Below are 21,577 nucleotides of genomic sequence, written 5' to 3' on the forward strand. Positions count from 1 at the left end.
CGTTCTGTTTAAGCGCAACCGAGCTTCCTTTGCAGGATTAGTTGGAACTATGGTAGTGATGAGAAATAACTACGATTGTAAGACATATCTTTCGAACTTCTTTTGTTTTTTGGAGTTTAAGGTTAATATTAGTTTATTTATTTATTTATTTTTATGACCTTAGTATTTTGATATTTTGGCATTGTGGGTAATTTTCTAACTTTATATTATTTAAGTTGTTTTGACTATTTGTTGCTACTTTAATGGTGGATATATTGGATAGTCATGAATTTATGATGGCTGATTTGGTTGGCATTTGTTATTTTTTTTTATCCATTGATTTTTTTTTTGAGCATTGAAATTTACTTAAACCTTATGGATGTGAGAACATTTAGATTTTGTTTCACCCTTAGGATTTGGATGATAGAATATTGATTGGGATTTAGTCCTAATTTAATATTTAATTGCCCAAATTTTGGGGTGTGACAGTAGCCGTAAGATCAAGGCTATAAGAAATGATTGTGGTGGTGTGTATGAATCCCCGTCTACTGAGATTTGTGTTGAATTTGGGATTATCCACCAAACCACAACGCCTTATTCCCCTCAGTCAAATGGTGTTGCTGAGCGGAAAAATAGGACGTTAAAAGAAATGATGAATGCAATGTTAATAAGTTTTGAGTTGCCACAGAACTTGTGGGGTGAAGCAATTCTCTCTGCCAATTACATTCTTAATAGAATACCTCGAAAGAAAGTGGATAATACTCCACATTAGTTGTGGAAAGGCCACAAGTCTTCATATAAATACTTATGAATGTGGAGGTGTCTTGCAAAAGTAGCAGTGCCTACACCCAAGTGGGTTCAGATAGGCCCAAAGTCAGTGGATTGTATATTCATTGACTATGCATGTAATAGCAGTGCATATACTACAAAAATAGTTACAGATCATACTTTGACAAATAAAAATATTTCACTTTTATTAGAAGTATGATAAAAAAAATTAAATCGATATTTTAATCACACTTAATTTAATTAAATGTGATAATATTTATTTCATATCTCACTTTTTAATTAAATATAATTAAATATGTATTTTTTAATCACACCTTTTAATTAACATGTCATTAAACTTTTGGGCATTGATTTAGACCTCCTTAAAACACCCACCCCACAATTCCCTCACACACATGGAGGTTGGGAATTGGGTGAGAAGAAAAAAAAAAAAAAAATAAATAAATAAAATAAAAAAATTGACTAATCAAAACTAAAGAGGGTCAAGAGGGTAACCCCCAAAGGGTCTCAACCTTTATTCTAAACTTTTAACCCTTTTTTATTTGGCCCCTCTGGCTTGCAGCAGCAACCCACACCCCCACGAACAAACATATCATTTTCATCTTTTGAGATGCCAAACCTCTCTCTCTCAAACAAATCATTTTCATCTTTTGAGATTCCAAACCCCTCTCCCTCCCTCTCTCTCTCTCTCTCTCTCTAAACCCTAACCTTAGTCTTCTGCATATCCTTCGATTGGTCGGCATTGTCTTCACTCTTCGATCGGAGAAGAGTGATGAGCGGCAGCAGTGGCGGCGAATGAGTTTAGTCTCAAATCCAAGTCTACAATTGATGTTGAGTTTCCTAGCAGAAGATTGAATGTTGATGGCAAAGTCATCAAAGCTTGGATTTGGGACACTACTGCTGGCCAAGAAAGGTAATTTTTAGTTTTAATTCTTGATCTAGGTTGGTTTGATTATGATTTAATTGGTATGAAGAGATCTGAAGTATTTTCAAGACCCACTTCCTAATCAGTTTCCAACCATTCAAGGAAACCTATTACGATTCCTTTTTTTTTTTTTGGATAAGTAAGTCATATTATAACCAAAAAAGAAAAATATACAATAAAGTTCAACACACAGCTTTTGATGGGAGCACAAAAATAAACAAAATAAACTACTCCATCAAAAAACAAACTGAGCTTGTAGAAAACAAGCACAACATTCCCAACAAAACAAGGATTCAAAATTTCCTTCTAGCATTCTTCAAGTCATGAAGTTTCGCTTTAAGTTTTCTTCTATTATCCTCTTTTGAAGTCTCCCCATAACTAGGATCACTTGGAGATGGACTCCCTCTATTTCTCAACTCTTGACTTGAATCTCCATTTCCTAACTCGTCCATATCACACGATTCAAGGACATCAAAGGCATTAGATGTTGAGGGGATAGAAGATTGCGTCTCTCTCTCTTTGTTGATCAATGGCGTTGAACCTTGCCCACCATCTCTCCCATTTTTCTTCATCACTTCCCATTTAGTCGGAATTTGTGTTGTAGTGTCCTTGACTCTCTACTCATGTTTGAAGGAGGGAGGGTTCAAAGACTTTGGCTTTTGATGGCACAAATTAGTGGTATGGCCAAAAGTCTTACAACCATCACACCTCTGGGGCTTCCATGGTACCTCAACTTGAATCACATATGGGTCACCATAACCAAGATTTATTTTGAAAGACTTAGGGATCTCTTTATTTGCTGGCACTTCAATACAAATTCTCGCAAACATAAGTCTGCTTCTCTTGAAAGTTGGCTCATCCAAATAAAGAGGAGTTCCCAAGATGCTAGCTATGTAACCCAAACCCTCTTCACTCCAAAGTTCCAAAGGAACATTGTACAACTTCACCCACAATGGCACACTTGAAAATTCACACTTTGTTAGTTTTAGTCCAGGTTGCCATTTTTTAATAACAATCAATCTAGCCCCAACATAATAGGAGCCATCTTCCAAGATTGTGTCCATAGCCTCTTCACTTTTTACTTTAAAAATAAAAAAACTATTGTCAATGGAGACAACGTTCTCAAGCAAATTTCCCCAAAGTTTCTCCGCCCAAGTTTTCACATAATGGAAAAAGAATCTTTTATCAATGAAGTATCCAACCAAAGCATTTTCCCAATGAGAAAAGCCTTTTTTTGAGATCTCAATAGGGACATTGTAAATGCCATCTACTTGGTTCTCAATCTTATGGGCACCTATTTTATACTTCAATTTTGACACCTTGTTAATCTCTTCTTTAATTAAAGAGCTCCCAACTTGTAGAGGTTTACCTGATATAGCAAGTGTATCCAGACCTTCACTACCATCTTCCATATGTAGATCAACCGAATCCTCATTTCGACAAGCTCACACGGGCTTATCACTCTCTCGTTGCTTGGAACCCATTTCTTCTTTCCTTTGATCAGCACTAAGTGAGCCAAATTTATTTGACAACATCATTTCGTTTGCCACCAATGGGGACACAGTGGTCAATTTTGGCCACTGCTCAACATCAGTTAGCACTCTAGTTGGTGTGTTCCATGCATTAGGTGTTTGATGCTGCTTTGGTGATTGCTCAGGTGAGGCTTGCATTTTCACAGTCTAGCGAAACTGTGTTGTACCAAGATCACAATCACACTCAATTGAGCCATCCTCTGAATCTACGTCCCTTAATCCCCTCTTGTTTACATTTGAGGGCCCTTGCCACGGTCCCACAAAATCTCCAAGTGAAAGAGATTTTGGGGGGCCTCGAATGCGTGTAGACCGACGGGGAAGTACATTAGGCATATCATCAGTAGATAGTTGACCCACCTGATTTACAAACTCCTTCAAAGATACCTTAGTCGAAGATTTACTTTTTGATTTACTCTTGGCTAGTTTGCTCTTGGCTAGTTTGCCCTTCTTCAATGATAGCTTGCTACCCTCGCTGTCCCTCTCATTGTCCTCTTTCTCTTTCTGTTTCTCCTTAATCATCTTATGATAGCACAGTGACAAGGTTTCACTGGGGCATTTTGTCGAACAGGTAAAGGGCACTTCTGTGTTGTTCCTCTCTCTGTGATGCAAACAGGGGTATGTGGCCCAGCCACCGAGCAAAACCCAGCTGCAGGCTTCCACTCCACTGTGAATGGTGCCTAGACTGTGTGGTGGTCTCTCTCTGTGATGGTTTCAGCGAGGAACCAAAATACAATCAGCTGGATAAGTTAACTCTCTTGTCACGGGTTTCAACAGCGTGGAATTTTTCATTAGGGAGAATATTGAGATAAGCAGCAACATGAATGAGATCACTTTAGTTGGAGATGGGTTGAGATATACAGTAATCACAGGCAGCCGGAGTGCTATGACAGGGTTCACAACTCACAGCTCTGCTACTGTTGGTAAGGGACCTCAACGCTGCTTCCCTCCCTGGCCACAAGTTACTTTTTCAATAAATATTCCTTTTTTTCATTCAAGGAAACCTCTTTTGATTCCATATTTTCAATCGACAATTATAAAAATGTTCAGAAATTTTTTTATTGATTCAAATTGATAGGTACTTATTTCTCTCCCAATTCTGCTTTAGTAGTTATATATAAAATACATCTATTGAAGGTGACGATGTATTGGCAAAAGGAAAAATTAGTTATTTGATGAGTTTAATTGATATTTGTCTTGATATGATGCAGCCTCTCTAGTGCAGATAAGAGAAGAGATGCCAGTGGAATTCAATTGTGAGTCCTCGCATGACTTTTTTTTTGGTTTCTAGTTTTCTTTTGGTGATTTTGGCGAATGTTCCTGATTGTTGAGTATAGTTGGTGGGTTTTGTTGACAATCATGTAAATACATATACAAAAAAGCTAGATCCCAGAATTTGAGATTCAAAATTTGCTCAGAATAGTTATGTATGGTGAAGATTAAATTGATAAAGTGTGGGTTTCATAAGTGAAATAAATTTGAACCATTAATTTTTATTTTTTGATAAATTTTGGGTAGATAATTCTGAGTTTATAGTCTTGCTGATACATATGTGTGGTGTTGACTTTGATGGTATGTTTATATTCTCAAATATACAGATATATATATATCTGATTTTGGTTAGGTACAGAGAATTGAATAAAATCTCATATTAAAATAATGAAAAATACTATTATGCACATCCTTTTATCATAAGAAAATTAAGAATTTTCGTAATGGAAGTTATAAATTTTTGTGGTATTAGTTAAAAATTATTGTTGTGTAATTATGAATCACAAATCACAAGAACATTATTAATTATGACCCTTTTCGGTTATATTATGAATAATGATTTATGTTTCACCTTCTTGTGGTGATAAAAAAAAGTTAATACTTCTTTGTATTTAAAAAAAATAATGCCATTTTATTATTTATATTACAATTTTTTGTGATATAATTATGAAATGACACAATATACACACTCTTTCAAGTGTGTCAATAGTAGTGTTTCTCTAAAAAGTTATGATGGTTTTAAGTTGTTTGTTCCCAGGCAAAGTCTTAATTAACATAAGGCCCTTCATATATAATTACAAAAAAAAAAATAAAAAATGTATGAGTACAAAGATGGACAATGATATATCGCGTTTATAGTCCTTATGGTTATAGATTGAATTAGTGTTCATGGCTTGAATTTCATATCAACTCCAATTACTAGAACTTCAAATTAAGTCACGGTAATCTCTTTGGTTTTTGGAGTATGTAATTATTCTTATTTTCTAATTGCTTTTGCTAACTAGGTAAATCTAATTATGGTTTTATAGTTGATATCTTTGGAGAAACGAGCTGTTGAACTCGATTGAAAAGCAAGTTTGAAGAATGGGAATTCATTAGTTGAAGAAGTGGTATTTGATTGAGTTGGTTATTGACTTATATGTGGTTACATTTTGGGACTTGAGTTGTATTTTCATGCTGCCGCCCATGAAGGAGGCTATCCACTGCAGGCATAGACTTACGGAAGCCCATTCGCATCTCTGTTGCCATCGTCTTACAATGCTTTACTCTTTTTTGATTTGTTTTTCCTAATTCCATTATAATAGTTGCTCTGCTTCTCTTTTGATTTTGATCCTTTTTACTTACTACATGTTCATCTTCTCAGCACTCTCGCTGTTTAGCAGTAGAGAGAATACTATGGAAATGACAACTCTCTATTTCTCTATTTGAAATCTGAGAATACTTGGAAGTTGCTATGGCTCGATAGGTACTACTTGTTTATCTGACTCAAAATTGTTTTGTTGGTAACTCTATTTTTTTGTGATAATTTACTTTGTTTTATGACGTTTTTGTTGTTGTTGAGTTTGAAATTGAAACCAATGAAATTGAGATGAGAGTGATTTGATTGAAGCAGGAAGAGGGATGGCCATTGGGTTTGCTACAGCCACTAAATGAGAGAGTTGGTGGTTTGGTCAGAAATAGTGGGTTTTTTTGGATCAGCATCTTTCCACACTTTTCTCAGTGCTTCTCCTCCTACTTCCTTTTCTGATTCTACATTAGATTTGGATATAGAGGTCAGTAAAAAAAAAAAAAATGGAAAAATTGCAAAAAATAGAAGGAACAAAAAATTATATATTAGTGGAAAAATTGTGTTTGGGGCAAGTGTAACATGTGTCCAATGCATGTACTACTTGTGATATGTGTTACATACATTGTACTTGCACTAAATGCAAATTGCATGTTCTTTTTAGTTTTGATTTATGTACCTTTGATTATCATATTTATTCATAATTGCTTGAACTTATTGTATGTGTATTCATTTGCTTTATTTATCATATGCTACCACCAATGCACTCTATATGCAATATGTTATTATTAAAATCTCGAAACAAAGAAATTTTAAAATATGAATGTGCAAATTAATTAGTAATATAAAAGTAGTTGCTTAAGATGAATTTCTGGTATTGATTACACTATGATTGGTTTTCAGTCAATAGGGTCATTCTTCCATGAGAAGAGCATAACTCTTGGGAGCTTGTTGGGTCTCATTCTATTTAAGGTAACCACTACATGGTACACCTATTGGTTATGTTACTCTTTGATCTAGCTTTACAATTTCAAGTCACCAAATAGTGTTTGAACTGTTTGTTCAAATGTTTGACCCAGAAATGTTTATTTTGAAATGATAAAGAATTAAAAATGTTATATGCTGATCAAGTCACCTATTGGTTATGTTACTTTTGGATTATTTTCTAACTCTAATGTTTAGGACAATTCATTTGGTGATTACACATGGGTTTATGACAAATCTTTGTTTTGTCACTTGGGTTTTGTTAGAAATGTATTTTTTGCACTGTATTCTATTAGATTAGTTTGATGATGAATTATTATTGCTACCACTTTTTTCTTCCCATGACTTTCTCAAACAACTAATTTATCATGGTTTATTGAGTTTCTAGCCTCATTTTCATAATTGCTTTTGTAGGTATATCAGAGGCATTATAGGTTGAAGTCAATGGAAGCCACTGCTGAATGCACTCTGCCACCATTGGTTTGCTGTGTCAAGGGTAAGCTTTATCTCCCATTTGTAGTTTAGGGTGTTTGAGGAAACAAATACTTTCCGCAATTGTGGATTAAGTTTTTATTGTAATTGAATGGTTTAGAAGCATTATATATATATATATATATTTCTTTTTTGATTGATGGATACTTGTATTGAAGTATGTTATTTATGCTTAATACTAACTGTTTTACCGAAGGTTGTATTTTGATTAATTTTGTTTTGTTTTCTTGATTTGTTGCTTCCTTGCCTTCAACATTTGGTTATGCAGGGTGGTGATTTTCATTTTGAATTTTCCGTCTTCTTAGTACAATTCTTTTTTCTAATTTGTATTCTTTTTCTTTTAATTTTTTTATAATTCCTTTTCTTATATATAGTTCTGAATTTTTTTGGTGAATTCTTTTTCTAGAGGCATTCCCCATGTTCTCAATTCTTTTGGTGAATTTAACACCAAAAATATAAACAATCATGAGTCATACCCCATATTTAACACACTGCAATAGCTGAGACTTAGAACATGATATTCCTACTTATCATTTTCTTATTTAGAGAGAAACATAGATCAAACTCCTATTCATTGCATTGTCATTGATCTTTTCCCTAGTTGCAATCCTAAATCCAATACCTTCAAGAATTTTTCATGTTTAGCCTTATGTAAAAATAGTCTTGAGTTCCTTTTTGTCCAAATGCTATAAACTGCAGTTGATACTACTAGATTGTATAGCCTAAACCTGAAACATTTTCTTGCAGCATTTTGTCCGGCCCATGTGAATTCCTACTCCAAGTCTAGTGGATCTCTATTGCACTGGAGCAAATCTATCATGGACTTCCATATACCATTAGAAAACTCGCTTTAAAGAATAGATGTGAATGACTCTCATCACCCTACCCACAAAGTTGGTGAGTCTTCACTTCAGTTAGCCCTCATTTGTAGAGTCTGTCCAGAGTTGCAAGTCTGCCCTTACCACTCAACCATAAAATAAAAGAACATTTGGATACATTGCCATTGAACCATATCATTTGATCCCAAGAAGTAGGTGGTTGTTTGATTCTGATTACATTCCATGTTGAGTGTATCGTGAAGTTGCCATTCTTCTTAGTTATCCATCTCACATCATACCCCTTGTCTGATGATAGGTATTATGTTGTTAAGAATACTATCAATAATACTCAATAGAATTTCATTCCTTCTAATAGGCCAGTTCCAGTTACCACTCTAGCATTCAGATTTCTGATTCCTTTCAAGTCCCCCCAAATCTCTGGTACAATGGTCCCAAAGAGTGCCAATTCTCAAGCCAAAGGAAGGTGGATTCTCCATTGCCAATTACTTTCTTAATTAGGGGCATAACTTCTCTTCTTAAACTGAAAAGTTCCTCACTGTCCAAGACACATTAGAAGGAACTTGCATAGTCCTGAAGTGTAAGGTTTTTATTCTTTGCAATCCTATTTGACAAAACTCCTTTCAGTTGTATTTGTTTTCGCTATTTTATTTCAGTGAGGCTATGAGTTTTTAGATGCGAATCCAACTTGAATTATGCTTTCAGAAAAGTTTGTGGTGCTAATTCTTTCATGATTGCCACTTCTCTGACTATGACGGGAATCGAGCGTGGATTCGGATTGATTGGGATAGCGAAGTGGCAATCATGAAAGAAGTAGCACCACAAACTTCTCTGCAAGGCACAATTCAAGTTGGATTCGCATCTAAAAATTCACAGCCTCATTGAAATAAAAGAGCGAAAACAAGTACAACTGAAAGGAGTTTTGTCAAACGGGATTGCCAAGAATAAAAACCTAACAATCTCCCCCTTTGGCAATGCCGTGACAAAACACACCTAACAAATAAAATCCTAATCACCCCAACCCATTACAGCCAACAAAAGCAAACTTCTTTCTCAAGGTCATGATCTGCAAAACAGCGAGCAGTGCCACAATCTCCAAAATAACTATTAGTGCCACAAGAGTATATGAAAAAAGTAATAGACATATGACAAGATTATTGTCACGACCCCATTCTGCCCTTAGTAGAATGGTGCCATGATGGCCAGTAATTCGAGATTTACCAAAGGCCAACTTACAAAGTCACACACAATCAGAGTATACATATGGGGCTCACATATGCGGAAGCAATAAATTTAAATCTAAATAGTCCACAAGAGCTGTGCATAGATCAAATGAAATGCCATACATAACATGGTTTTACCACTTGAGTACAAATAAAATAAACACATATTACATCTTGATCAAAAGGCTTCTCGAGCCGACATATACAAAATGAACTACAATGACCAAGCCAAGAAGCATAATCTTCAAGATGCTACAAAATATGAATCCAAACAACTTGCAAATAATCATCTAGGCGTCACCGCCTTCTTACTTGTCACCTACATATATATATGGAGAGGGTGAGCTTGGATACTCAGTAAATGATATTAGAAATAAAGGTTTAAAATGAATGATATCTGAGATCTTTATCAGAACAATACATATCATAGCTTGTACAAAGCAAGAGATGAACCAAGTTCATCTATCAAATCTTTCAAAGCTTCAAGGGATGCTTACTAGCATCAATATAATACAAGGGATGACATTCCAGACAAATCCACGCGGTAAACCGTCGGTGGCAAGACAAGGGAGATATCTCAAACAAGGGTGCTAGTTGCATTATAGTCCCCTAGCACTAAGGACTTTCAAAACAAGGGTACTAGTTGCATTATAGTCCCCTAGCACTAAGGACTTTTCAAGAATGTCATCAAAACAAATATAATACTTGATACAAAACTAGGGATAGGCATTCATGCTTGGACAAATACTTTTCCAAAGCAAAGCTTTATCAAAACTTTATAACATAGCTTTATTAAAAATACCATTCACATAGCTCTTCGGGTGTGAGGATTACAAGCAAGGATCCAAGGCCTACAAGCACATAATAAATCCCATTGAATGCATTTCAAGAAGAGAAGAAGGGATGCTCAAAGATGGATATGAAATGTATTCCTAAAATAAGCTTTGCATGAGTGTAAATGATCTCGGTATTTCTTTCAAAACTAAGTCAAGACAATGCAAAACATGTGCTGGGAGTTAAATCACTGTTTCTCATCTCGGGAAAACATGCTGGGCACCAACCAGGTCTTGGCCGAAGTCCCACACCTCTTGGCTGAGGTGTGGTCCCGATGACCACATTCAAGGAAATGAAGTCGGGAAAATCTGGGTTTCCCTTCGAGGAACATGAAGAACATGAACATGAAGAACATAAAGAACATGAATGCTAAAATCTTAACTTGTTATTACAAAATCTGAGATTTCATGAGATGAGTCCGAAAACATGGACCTGGGTACCCATACTTAGAGGTTTCATGAAAACAAACACGAAAACATGGATCTTGATACAAACTTCCAGATCAAAACATGGTTTTATTTCAAGAACACAAGAACATCATTTTCTCTTTCTAAAACAAGCTTTACATCAATGCATGACTCATGAATAATGCTAGATCATGCAATGTGATTAGATGAACATGGAGAACAACAAGAGCAAATCAAGAATCTAATCTCAAAACATGGATCAAACGGTTTAGACTCTAAGGATTAAGCTTGGAAATCTACTTCTCTTTCAAGAACTCCTTCCTCTTCCTAGAGCTTCTCTCTCTTCCTAGGACAAAGATACAACAAATGATATGTTTTCTCTACTGTCGGCTGACTTAAACTTCTGTTGGGACACGTGGCAACAGCTGGTTGGCTCTCCTCAAAAGGTGACTGACTAACAAGACAAGAGCATGACAAAGTGTATACAACAAGCAAGGTGACATGGGCACTCCGGCAGGTAATGATCTCGGGTTAGGACAAAGGCTTCGGCAAGTAAGGTCTCAATGATCTCGGTTAGGAAGGATAACACTTGGCCCAGCTGTGCCACACCTCGGCCTCAATGTGCCACACTTCAGTCTAGGTCATTCCAGTCCCAGTACCAGGTCACTAGGTGCAAGGTTCAAGGATGTCGCATGCTTAGCTGATAGCATCTCGGCCTAGATGATGACATCTCGGCCAAGACGCCAGGGTGAAGATGGAGGTCAACCAAAGTGGTTCCAAGATGGTCCTAGGTGTAAGAGGTTCGAAGGTGTGACCTAGGCTTAAGATGATCTCGGCTTAACATACACCAAGCGAGAAACAAAACATGCAAGCAACACTCAAACAAAACAAATGAAGGTCTGTAAATGCAACTTAACAAAACAAATTCATGTGTATGCACGTGAGCACGACCAAGATGAAGCGAGGGTTGTTACAATTATCTTGCAGCATGAGATGAAAATATGAATAGATATAAATTGGAGATTTTAAGAACATGTAGCATGAAAAATGAAATCTAAGACACATGCACCTGTAGACCGCCCGAAAATCCGCTCTGCGCGTGTAGACGCGCCTTTGGGGGCCTCATGCCTACAGTTCGGACTCAAATGTCACGGTTCTTAATCTGATCTCACAATGTGCGATGTGAGATTGATAAATCACCAAAGAGTCTAAATCCGGCAAATCGTTTTGGAAAACTGATTTTTAAGAAAGAAGTGCCAAACATGGACTGCTTTGTCAGATACAGAGTCGCCACCTAAATATTTTATTTTGGGAGAATTTGGGAAACCCTGATTCGTGCCTAAGGCCATGTGTCCGTCATCACCAAAGTTTCCTCAGCTCGAGAACCTAGGTATCATTGGGGAAGGTCATCTATGAGCATCCCCGCTTGCTCGATCAAAGATCGGCCTGTACTAAGCATGATATCTTGTTTTTGAAAACACGTGTTCTTATTCCGATTATTAAACCTAGAATTACTATGTGATGCGCACAACACACAAGTATAGACTAGATCGCCTAATTTGGAACGAAACACTGCGTACTTGTTTGTTTTGAAAAACAGTTTGAAGTTTGCTACTCGCAAGTAGGCTAAATCGAGGATTTCAATGAATTGTTCCAATTCAGGCAATCCAACCTTTACCTACAGACATTCAGGAAGTTTATATCACATAAGTAAATAGCCTCATGGCAAGCATGCTTTCATGGTAATCAATAACACACATGCAATATGCTAAAGCATAAACACTTACAGTGTACTCCGAGCCAAAACAGAAACTAGTTAGTAATCAATGCATGATCCTAGTTCATGTTAAGATGGCTAATGCAACACATGCAAAAATGCAACTAGAAATAGGCTCGGCTATTCTAAGATGGCATATGAGATGCGATAATTGATACATGTATTCAATTTGGGATTTGAAATACAATGCAGTTAGTATGATGCGCCGAGCCCGGTGCATGCAATGTAGATGAATGATGCAAACATGCAAGCATAAGTATGCTAATTGAAAATGACTAACTATCAAAAGCAGGTAAGTAAAAGGGAGAAAGACGTGGGGTTGGAAGACATGCACATACGCACACACACTTATTACAAAATTTGCTCTCTCGACGGAGGGTCCGAATGAATAATACATGCAAACTAATTAACTAACTAACAAGCTAATTAATTATTACATAACCAAAAAATGAATAATTAGCTACAATTAATTATTACAAAACTTAATTAATTAACAAATTAATTAATTACAAATGAAAAGCGACAACTAATGCTGCTCCAGCTCTGTTCATAGAAGCAGAAGGGTATGCATGCTCGCGCTCGGTTTCTCGCCTTGAAACGCCTTCCGGTTGCTCTCTAGAGGCTCTGTCTGCAGGGTGTCCTCAAAGAATTCTTGCTGAACCTTACCAAAACCAGTCTGGGGGAGTGCATCAGTGGCCTGTCGGCCTGGGGAGCTGCTGCCGACCACCTGCCGGCCAAGGATGAGGAGGTGCCAGCCATCAGTAGGGCACTGCCGGCCACTAACGTGCTGGGACACCAAGCTACAGCAGAGCACAAAATAGAGAAAATGGAGGGTCTCCCAAGGGTATGTACGCACTATGCCATCCCATATCACCTCGAAACATCAAGGGAGAGGCATAATCGGATCCAAGACCATCAATCACGCATCCCGATGCATGATGGCTGAAGATCCAACTTGTGCAAATCAATATAAAAATGAATGCACAAATAAACCCATGAAGCCTAAAACTCTATCATGTGTGATCAAGAGCGTCGGCGACCGAGAATTGAGACACGTTTCATCACTTGAAGTATGAAACGCCCCTCGTTTCTCGTGCTCGGATTAACACATCCAAACGACAATGCAAAACAAGCATGGCAAACATGCGACGCAACAAGCATGCAAACATGTAATGCAATAAATCAAGCATGCAACAAGCATATAAGCATGATGTGAGGTAACAACCTTGAATCACATGATAAAATGCAACATGAACATACAAACATGCAAGTCATGCGAAGGCGTGCAACAACATACGAAATGAGACAAGCATGTGACAACATGGTAAGATGGGCTTACACTAAAGATGGATAGGCCTCAGCCATGCCTAAAATCAGTGGCCATAAGTGATGAATTAATAATATGAAAAGCATGAAAAGACAAGGCAAACATGCATGCCAATTGGCTCAAGGATTAAGGCACGAAGATGCAACTCTTAAGCATACTTAAAGAGCGACAAACATGGAAGTATGACAATACTACATGCTCTGAAATGATGTTAGGAATGATGCCAAATCACACACATAACACAAGCATGGCATGCATGAAGCTCAAAAGCTAAGAACTAGCAAAGGGACTTAAGCCATGGCCATACAAAGCAAGCCCCAAAGGGCTAAGGGAACCTAAAATAGTCCCAAGGCAGGTCCAAATAAGACCAAAAACAAGCTCAAAGCTAGCCAACACAAACTAGAACACAAGGCCACAAACATGGAGCATGCAAGGCTACAAAAGAGACAATGCACTACACCTATTGAAACCAAACATGGCATGACTTGGATAGCATAAAACAGAGTTACATCATGGTATAACAAGACAAAAAATGCACTGATATGACGAGCCAAAGGCTTAGGCTTAATGGCATGTCAAATGATCTATTCATGAGGCATAAAGAGCCAAGCCTCCAAGGCATTAAAAGCATGTCAAATGCAAGTGTATGACTACATTTTATGGACTGAAATAACATTTGAAATGATGGCAAAGTATGCAAACATCACATGTATGGCATGGTAGGGGCTTCAAAATCCAAGACTAGCTTAAGCATTTACACTATAGCTATACAAAGCATGAGTGATATGGCCATGGCAGCCTAAAACAATGTTAAAACATCTCAAATTAAGAACAAAATCATGCTGGAGCAAAGTCAAAATATGCTAGGATGATGAATCAAAACATCATGCACATAAAGCTAGTAAGCAAGATTTGTTCTACAAGTATATGGAGCATGTAAAGGATGACCAAACCCACTTTAGACAGAGTCATGACATGGCAAAAAATCACCAAAAAACATGCTGAAATGGGCTCAATATAAGCTAGAATGACATGCTAAAGCAAGAAGCATACAAGACTAGTTTATGGGATTTACACTACAAGTGTATCATGCATGCATGGAGTGACAAAACCAACCCAAAACAGATCTAAGGCATGGTAAAACATCACCAAAAACTTACTGAAATGGAGCCAACACATGCAAGAAGAACATGCTACTTTGTAAGGCTATGAATGGGATTACACTACACATGTAAGATGCATGCAAAATATGACCAAACCATCCATGGACAGCCTTAAGGCAGGTCCTAAAAGTCACAAAAATTGGCCTGAACCAAGCCTCAAAAATACATAGAGGCATGTTCCTTTGGAAGGCCAAAAATGCAAGCAAACAAGAACCAAAAGAGAGGGCCCCCCCTCTGATTTGAGGCCTCAAGACCTCATGCCTATCACTGAAAATCCACTGGATTTCAGTGGTTAGAAGGCTAAACCAAGGCTAGCTCGGAGGCCTTAAGGCATGGCTCAAAACAAGGCCAAACAAGGCCAACAAGAGGGTTGAAGACCCTCAACAGCCAAAAGACCTTAAACAACCACCAAAAGCACTTAAAAATAAGACTTTTTTCAGTTGAAAGCAAGGCCTAAAACAATATGCAAGGATGGCCAAAATGGGGTACAAAAAAGTGTTAAAATGGGGAAAATACTCACCCTTGAAGACCAACTTTGAGATTAGAAACCTCAGGAGGTAAAACCTCACTTTCAAAGCTCAAGAAGTCCTCCCAAGAACCTCAATCCAATGGTGGTGGTGTATCTTTATGTGTTGTAGTGTAGAAGTGCATGGAAAATGGGCCTCAAGGCACAAATATACAACAAAATATAGAGGGAGAGGGATATTTCTTCTCTAAAGAGCTGAACCTCTTCTAAGGAGAGAGGCTCTCTCCATATATAGAAGGAAAACAATGCAAAGCTTCTTCAAGAAGCTTGGCAAGAGCTTCATCCCTCCATACACGTGTATGGAGGGCAGATAAAAGGATTCCAGCTGGCTCAAAATATTTGGAGTAAAACCAGCTGAGACAAGGGTTTTGCCGGCCATCAGTGATGGCCGATAGTGGCTCATTGATGGCCGGTAGGCTCATTCAATGGCCGGCAAAAACAAATCCATGGCCGGCAGTGCCAGACCATGGCCGGTAGTGCACCAGGAGAAAGATGCTGAAAGGACCAAGTCATGGTCCAAGAATGGGACAGAAAGGATACAGGGTTTGGAAAACTCGAATCTGTGACGTTCCGCCGCGAAAGTCGAATGCCTGACGAGCAATCGAACTTGTGTCCGGATGTACTTGCAAGCACAACCGAGTCTTGAGGACGGTCAAAAATGGAGTTTCTACAGCGCGCGAGGGTGCGAATCATTGTTCTTAGCTACTACAGTTCGGACTCCTGTCACTGTTCTGAATCTAATCTCACAAAGTGCAGTGTAAGACTGATAAATCACCAAAGAGTCCAAATCCGGCAAATCATTTTGGAAAATCGATTTTCAATCAAAAAGTGCCAAACATGGACTGCTTTGCCAGATTTCAGAGTCGCCACCTAAATATTTTGTTTTGGAAAAATTTAGGAAACCCTGACTCGTGCCTAAGGCCACGTGTCCGTCATCACCAAAGTTGCCTCGGCTCGGGAACTTGGGTACGAGAGGGGAAGGTCATGCAATGAGCACCCCTGCTCGCGCGATCAATGATCGGCCTTTACTAACGTGATATGTTGTTTTTGAAAACACATGCGTTCTTATTCCGGTTATTAATCTAACTTACTACGTGATACGCACAACATTCAAGTATAGACTAAATCGCCTAAATTGGAACAAAACATCTCATGTTCATTTGTTTGAAAATAGTTTGAAGGTGCTACTCGCAAGTAGGCTAAGACGCGGATTTTGCCACCCTCAAGTGGTCTCAGAAAACAACACGATTTTGCCACTCCGCAAAGTGGACTTAAAACGCACATTTTGATGAATTGTTCCAATTCAAGCAATGAAGCCTTTATCCACAGGCATTCATGCAGTTATATCATTTAAGCAAATAGCCTCAGGGCAAGCATGCTATCATGGAAACACTCACACACATGCAAGGATGCTAAAGCATAAACACTCACAGTGTACTCCGAGCCAAAAAAAGAAACTAGTTAGAAAACCATGCATGCTCTTAACTATGTTAAGATGCCTAATGCAATATATGCAAAATGCAACTAAGCAGGCTCGGCTATTCTAAGATGTCATGTGAATGCAACTTGATAACATGTATTCAAATTAGTATTGAAATACAATGCAGTTTGTATGATGTGCCGAGTCCGGTGCATGCAAAACAGATGAATAGATGCACGCATGCAAGCAAAAGGATGTTAATTGAAACATGTCCTAAAACTAACCATCAAAAGCTGGTAAATAAAAGGGAGAAAGAAATAGGGGTTGGAAGACATGCATCACACACACGCACACTTATTACAACAGTTGTGCCCTCTCGACGGAGGGTCCGAATAACAAGCTAACTAGCTAATCTAAGCTAATTAAACTAATTATTACAAAACAAAGCTAATTAACTAACAAGTTAACTAATTATTACAAAACAAGCTAATTAACTAACTACACTAGCTAACTAAATACAAATGAGTAGCTAAGCGCATTAACTACTTCAGCACAGAACCAAAGTGTAAGCTAGCCAAACAAAGCAGTCAAAAGGCAAGGCATGCATGCGTACAAGCTAGGCCACAAACAGGGCAATAATGCACAACCTTTAAAGGCACTCAAAAAGTGAAAGAAGTGGGAGCATGGCAATACTATATGCTCTGAAACAACATGGTAAATGATGCCAAATCATGTACATGTCACAAATGAAGCATGCTAAGAGGCTCAAAGCTTGAAACTAGCATAAGCACTTGCAATATAGCTATGCAATACATGAAGCATATGGCCAAGACAACCCAAAAAAGCCCTAGAGTATGTTAAATGATGCTAAAACATGTATGGACCAGAGCCAAAACAAACTAGCATGAAGGCATGAAGCATGGAATATGCAAGGCCAATATGGAGGATTACACTACACCTACCAAAACCAAGCATGAGGTGACTCCGCCAACAAAAATCAGAGTTGTATCATGGCAAAATAGGACCAAATACACACTGAAATAGTGGTCCAAAAGGCTAGGCAAGATGGCATGCACAATGGCTCATACCTAAGGCATAAAGAACCAACCCTCCAAAACTTTGAATGAGTGAAAGATGTGAGTGTATGGACACACTACATGCACTGGAATCACATAAAAAATGATGCCAAATCATGCAAATAGCCCAAGCAATACATGCTAGTGGCTTGGAAACTCAAAGCTAGTGAGCTAGAATGCACTATGGCTATACAAAGCAATGCATGCATGGCCCAAAACACTTAAATCAGACCTAAAGCATGCTAAAAAATGAACAAAAGCTTCTTGGAGTTGAGCCAAAACATGCTAAAATGATGGTCCAAAAGCATGATGCATGTTAGGCTAGCATGCAAGATTACACTACAAGTGTAGAATGCATGCAAGTGGTGACTCAACCAAGCTAAAACAGAGGTATGCCATGTCAAAATAACACCAAAAACAAGTTGAGAACAAGCCAACACATGCTAGAAAACCATGCTCAAACATGAGGCTAATAAGGCAAGCATCCTAGGTACAAGGAGAGGGGATGGCCCCCTCTTATTTAGGACCTCAAAACACCCTTTCCACCACTGAAATTCCTCTGAGTTTCAATGGTGAGAAGGTCAAAAAGAGGTGGTTCCAATAGCTTAAAAAGATAGCACAAAACAAGGCACAAGATGGGGTGGACCACCCCCAACACCAACAAAGTCTTAAACAAACATGTTAAGCACTAAAAAAAAAGAACTTTTTGCGGTAGAAATTCAAGCTAAAATAAGCATGCAAATAGGTCCAAAAGCTTAATCAAAATAAAGCTTTAAAGGGCTAGTCGACTCACCCTTGAAGAACAACTTCAAAGTTGCAACTCCAGCAGCTTTTCTGAACTCAAACCAATTCAAAAACACCAAAACCAGCTTCTAGGTGCCTCAGCTCCAAGAGTATGGTGTTTCACTATGTGTTTGTGTGCAAAAGTGTGAAGAATAAGCACTTTCTAGCACAAATATGAAGAGAGAAGAGCAAAATAGAGATAAATGTGTATTTATATCTCCTAAGTGATTTTCTCAACCTGAGACAAGAGGGAGGAGGTTCCCTCTTATAGAAAAACAAGAATCAAGCTTCTTGAACAAGCTAAGAGCTTGAACCAATCCATCCATACACGTGTATGGAGGATGCAATTTGTGCACTCCAGTTGGCACAACTGGCATCCATAGCACCTGCAGAAAGTGAAAGAAAGTTGCCGACCAGTTGAAGTGGTCGGCCAGCTACTTTTTTTGGTCGGCCAGGACAAAAAGTGGTCGGTAAAGGGGGAAAGGTGGTATGCACAGAGAGAGGAAGGTAGTGGCATGGCTGGAGACCACTTTTTCCAGCTGCAAACCACTTGTAGACCACCAAAAGTGGTCTACAGGGAAGAAAACTGGCTGGCGGGGAAGAAAAGTGGTTTTTAGGGAGAGAAACTAGTCTCCAACCCTCATTCCACCCTCTAAGTAAGGAAAACAAGGTTTGTGCTAAAAACAAACCAAAAAGGATGCAAGACAAGAGTCCGGGGGTCGAGGCGCGTAGCTGCAAGCCTCGAAAACTAGTCTACGGGCACCAAAAGTAGTCTACGAGGGAAAAGTGGTCTACGACCACAAAAAGTGGTCTCCAAGACCTCTGTGTCCCTCTAGACCAAGGCAACAAGGCATGGTTCGAAAACTAGGCCAAAAGGAGAATAGTAAGCTGTCCCGAGACAAGGCGCGTGACCGAGGGCTCCGAAAATCGGAAACTAGTCTACAGGAGGGAAAAGTGGTTTACAACCACAAAAGGTGGTCTACGAGACCTCTCTCTCCCTCCAGGGAAGGGAAAACAAGGTTTGGTTCAAAACCAAACCAAAAAGGAAGCAAGACAAGGCGCTCGGCCGAAGGCTCCGGAAACCGAAAACTAGCCTACCAGAGGGAAAAGTAGTCTACGACCACAAAAAGTGGTCTACAAACCTCTCTCTCCCTCTAGGCAAGGGAAAACAAGGCATGGTCTACAAACCAAGCCAAAACACAAAGAGTTCAGAGGCTTGGAGGCAAGGCACTAAGCCAAAAATTCCAGAAACTCAAAACGAACACAAACATGTACAATCATTGAGCGCTCAAACGACGACGTCTGAGTCTTAAGGTCGGTCAAAAATGGGGGTGTCTACAACACTCGTTAACATTATTGATACATAATCACAAATCAACATTCAGGGGATTTCTAGATTTTTCATGAAGTATTTAGATTTGATAATAAATGTGAATCCACTTTACCCATAGGATATTTGACTTTTTGCATATAGCCCAAAGGAGTTTCATAATTGTAGCTTGATTCTAATGAATGATTGATTTAATTCCCAGAACTCCTCTATTTTTTGGACAGCAAACTTGTTCCTAACTTACTTTAGCATTTGTTAAGTGGTTTTCAACCCCTAACCCAAGGAAGTCTCTCATAATGGCTTCTATTTCTTTCAAGATTTGCTTAGGAAGGATAAAAACTAAGGACCAGTAAACTTATATGCTGTTGAAAAGAACAGATTGAACAAGTTGGAGCCTACCACCATAACATAGAAATTTAGTTGTCCAACTGTTGATTCTATTCATCATTACTACCACCATAACATAGAAATTTAGTTGTCCAACTGTTGATTCTATTCATCATTCTTTCATTAAGTTGCACACTCTGCAGCTTTTAGTCTATAGGAAATCAGAGGAAATAGTAAATAATTAACCGTCAATTTCCATTCTGGTGTTGGCCATGCAGTTTGTATCCTTGTGATTCTTAGATGATTTATTCTTGCCTTCCTCCCCACAATTTACACTCTTTTTGATCTCATCAATGGCAGAAATGGTAAACTCATGGGAACTATAATTAATTTAGACAGGTTAAATTATAATTTCACTCCTGTTTTCTTTCTATAATTGATATGTACAGTTTTTTTTTTTTTTTCACTAGAAGTGCATTTCTCTGTGAAATGAAAAATTGCAAGGAACCATGGGGTCATTTATGTTCCTCTCCCTAGGACAAGTGAGCTTCCCTTATATTACTAGTTGAGGACAGAAACCTTGAGAAGTGATTTTTTTCCTCACTATATTTAAACAATTGTTGGCCTTTATAACTTTAAAATATCTGGTTATACACTGAAGATTTTCATTTTGGATTTGTTGATTTTATGTATATGTCATATCTATATGGTAATCCAAACATTTTATACTAGTAACAGTCAAAGTGGTTCTTTTTTTTCATTTTATCTTTTGTAAGACTAGAACAGTCTCTACAAATAGTAAGTTTATTCATATGTTTCTAGCGGCTTTTGAATTAATTTGTGTTTTCATTTTTCAGATCAGAAATTTAAGAGAGATGCAAAATATGGTTAAAGAATTCAAGACTCTAGTTTTCAAGTTTTTTCATTTCTTAATATATATAATCACAGTTAAAAACTTTTTATTAATTCTTTTGTATTTACTTTTGAACATTTAACTTTCATTTATGAAATTTATGATGTTATTCCATTCAATATGTGGTTGTGATTCAAAGTATATTATATAATGTGTATTATATTATTCAAATGTGCATACAAAAATAATATTGATTATTTTTCACATATGTTGGAACCCTTTTTTTTATCACACACATTAACTGTGATGAGAAATGCATATAACGTGTAATCTTATCTCATTATTAATCGCGGATTTTATTAGATATTAATTACACTTAAAATCTGTGATCTAAATGTTTATTATCACAGGTTTTATTAGTTATTAATCACACTTAAAAG

At 37.8% G+C, this 21,577-nt stretch overlaps 1 protein-coding gene across 23 annotated transcripts in view; it reads left to right on the plus strand.

Moving 5' to 3' along the window:
* Positions 1-1,291: 1,291 nt before the first annotated feature.
* Positions 1,292-21,577, plus strand: part of LOC114283494 (uncharacterized) — a 28,905-nt gene continuing 8,619 nt past the window's right edge. For 4 of the 23 annotated variants that reach the window (XM_082903051.1, XM_082903042.1, XM_082903043.1 and 1 more), the window contains exons 1-5: positions 1,292-1,681; positions 4,434-4,478; positions 5,523-6,266; positions 6,683-6,751; positions 7,178-7,259. In XM_082903051.1, coding sequence (XP_082759177.1) covers positions 6,144-6,266; positions 6,683-6,751; positions 7,178-7,259 — 274 coding nt within the window. In that variant the 5' untranslated portion in view covers positions 1,292-1,681; positions 4,434-4,478; positions 5,523-6,143. Of the gene's footprint in view, positions 1,682-3,471; positions 4,146-4,201; positions 4,301-4,433; positions 4,479-5,522; positions 6,267-6,682; positions 6,752-7,177; positions 7,260-8,002; positions 8,446-21,141; positions 21,317-21,577 lie in introns of those variants that run through there. The other 19 variants (XM_082903029.1, XM_082903049.1, XM_082903033.1 and 16 more) reach the window with 19 other exon arrangements.

Source organism: Camellia sinensis, chromosome 13 (genome assembly GCF_055761805.1).
Source record: "Camellia sinensis isolate YWXY chromosome 13, ASM5576180v1, whole genome shotgun sequence".
NCBI lineage: Eukaryota > Viridiplantae > Streptophyta > Magnoliopsida > Ericales > Theaceae > Camellia > Camellia sinensis.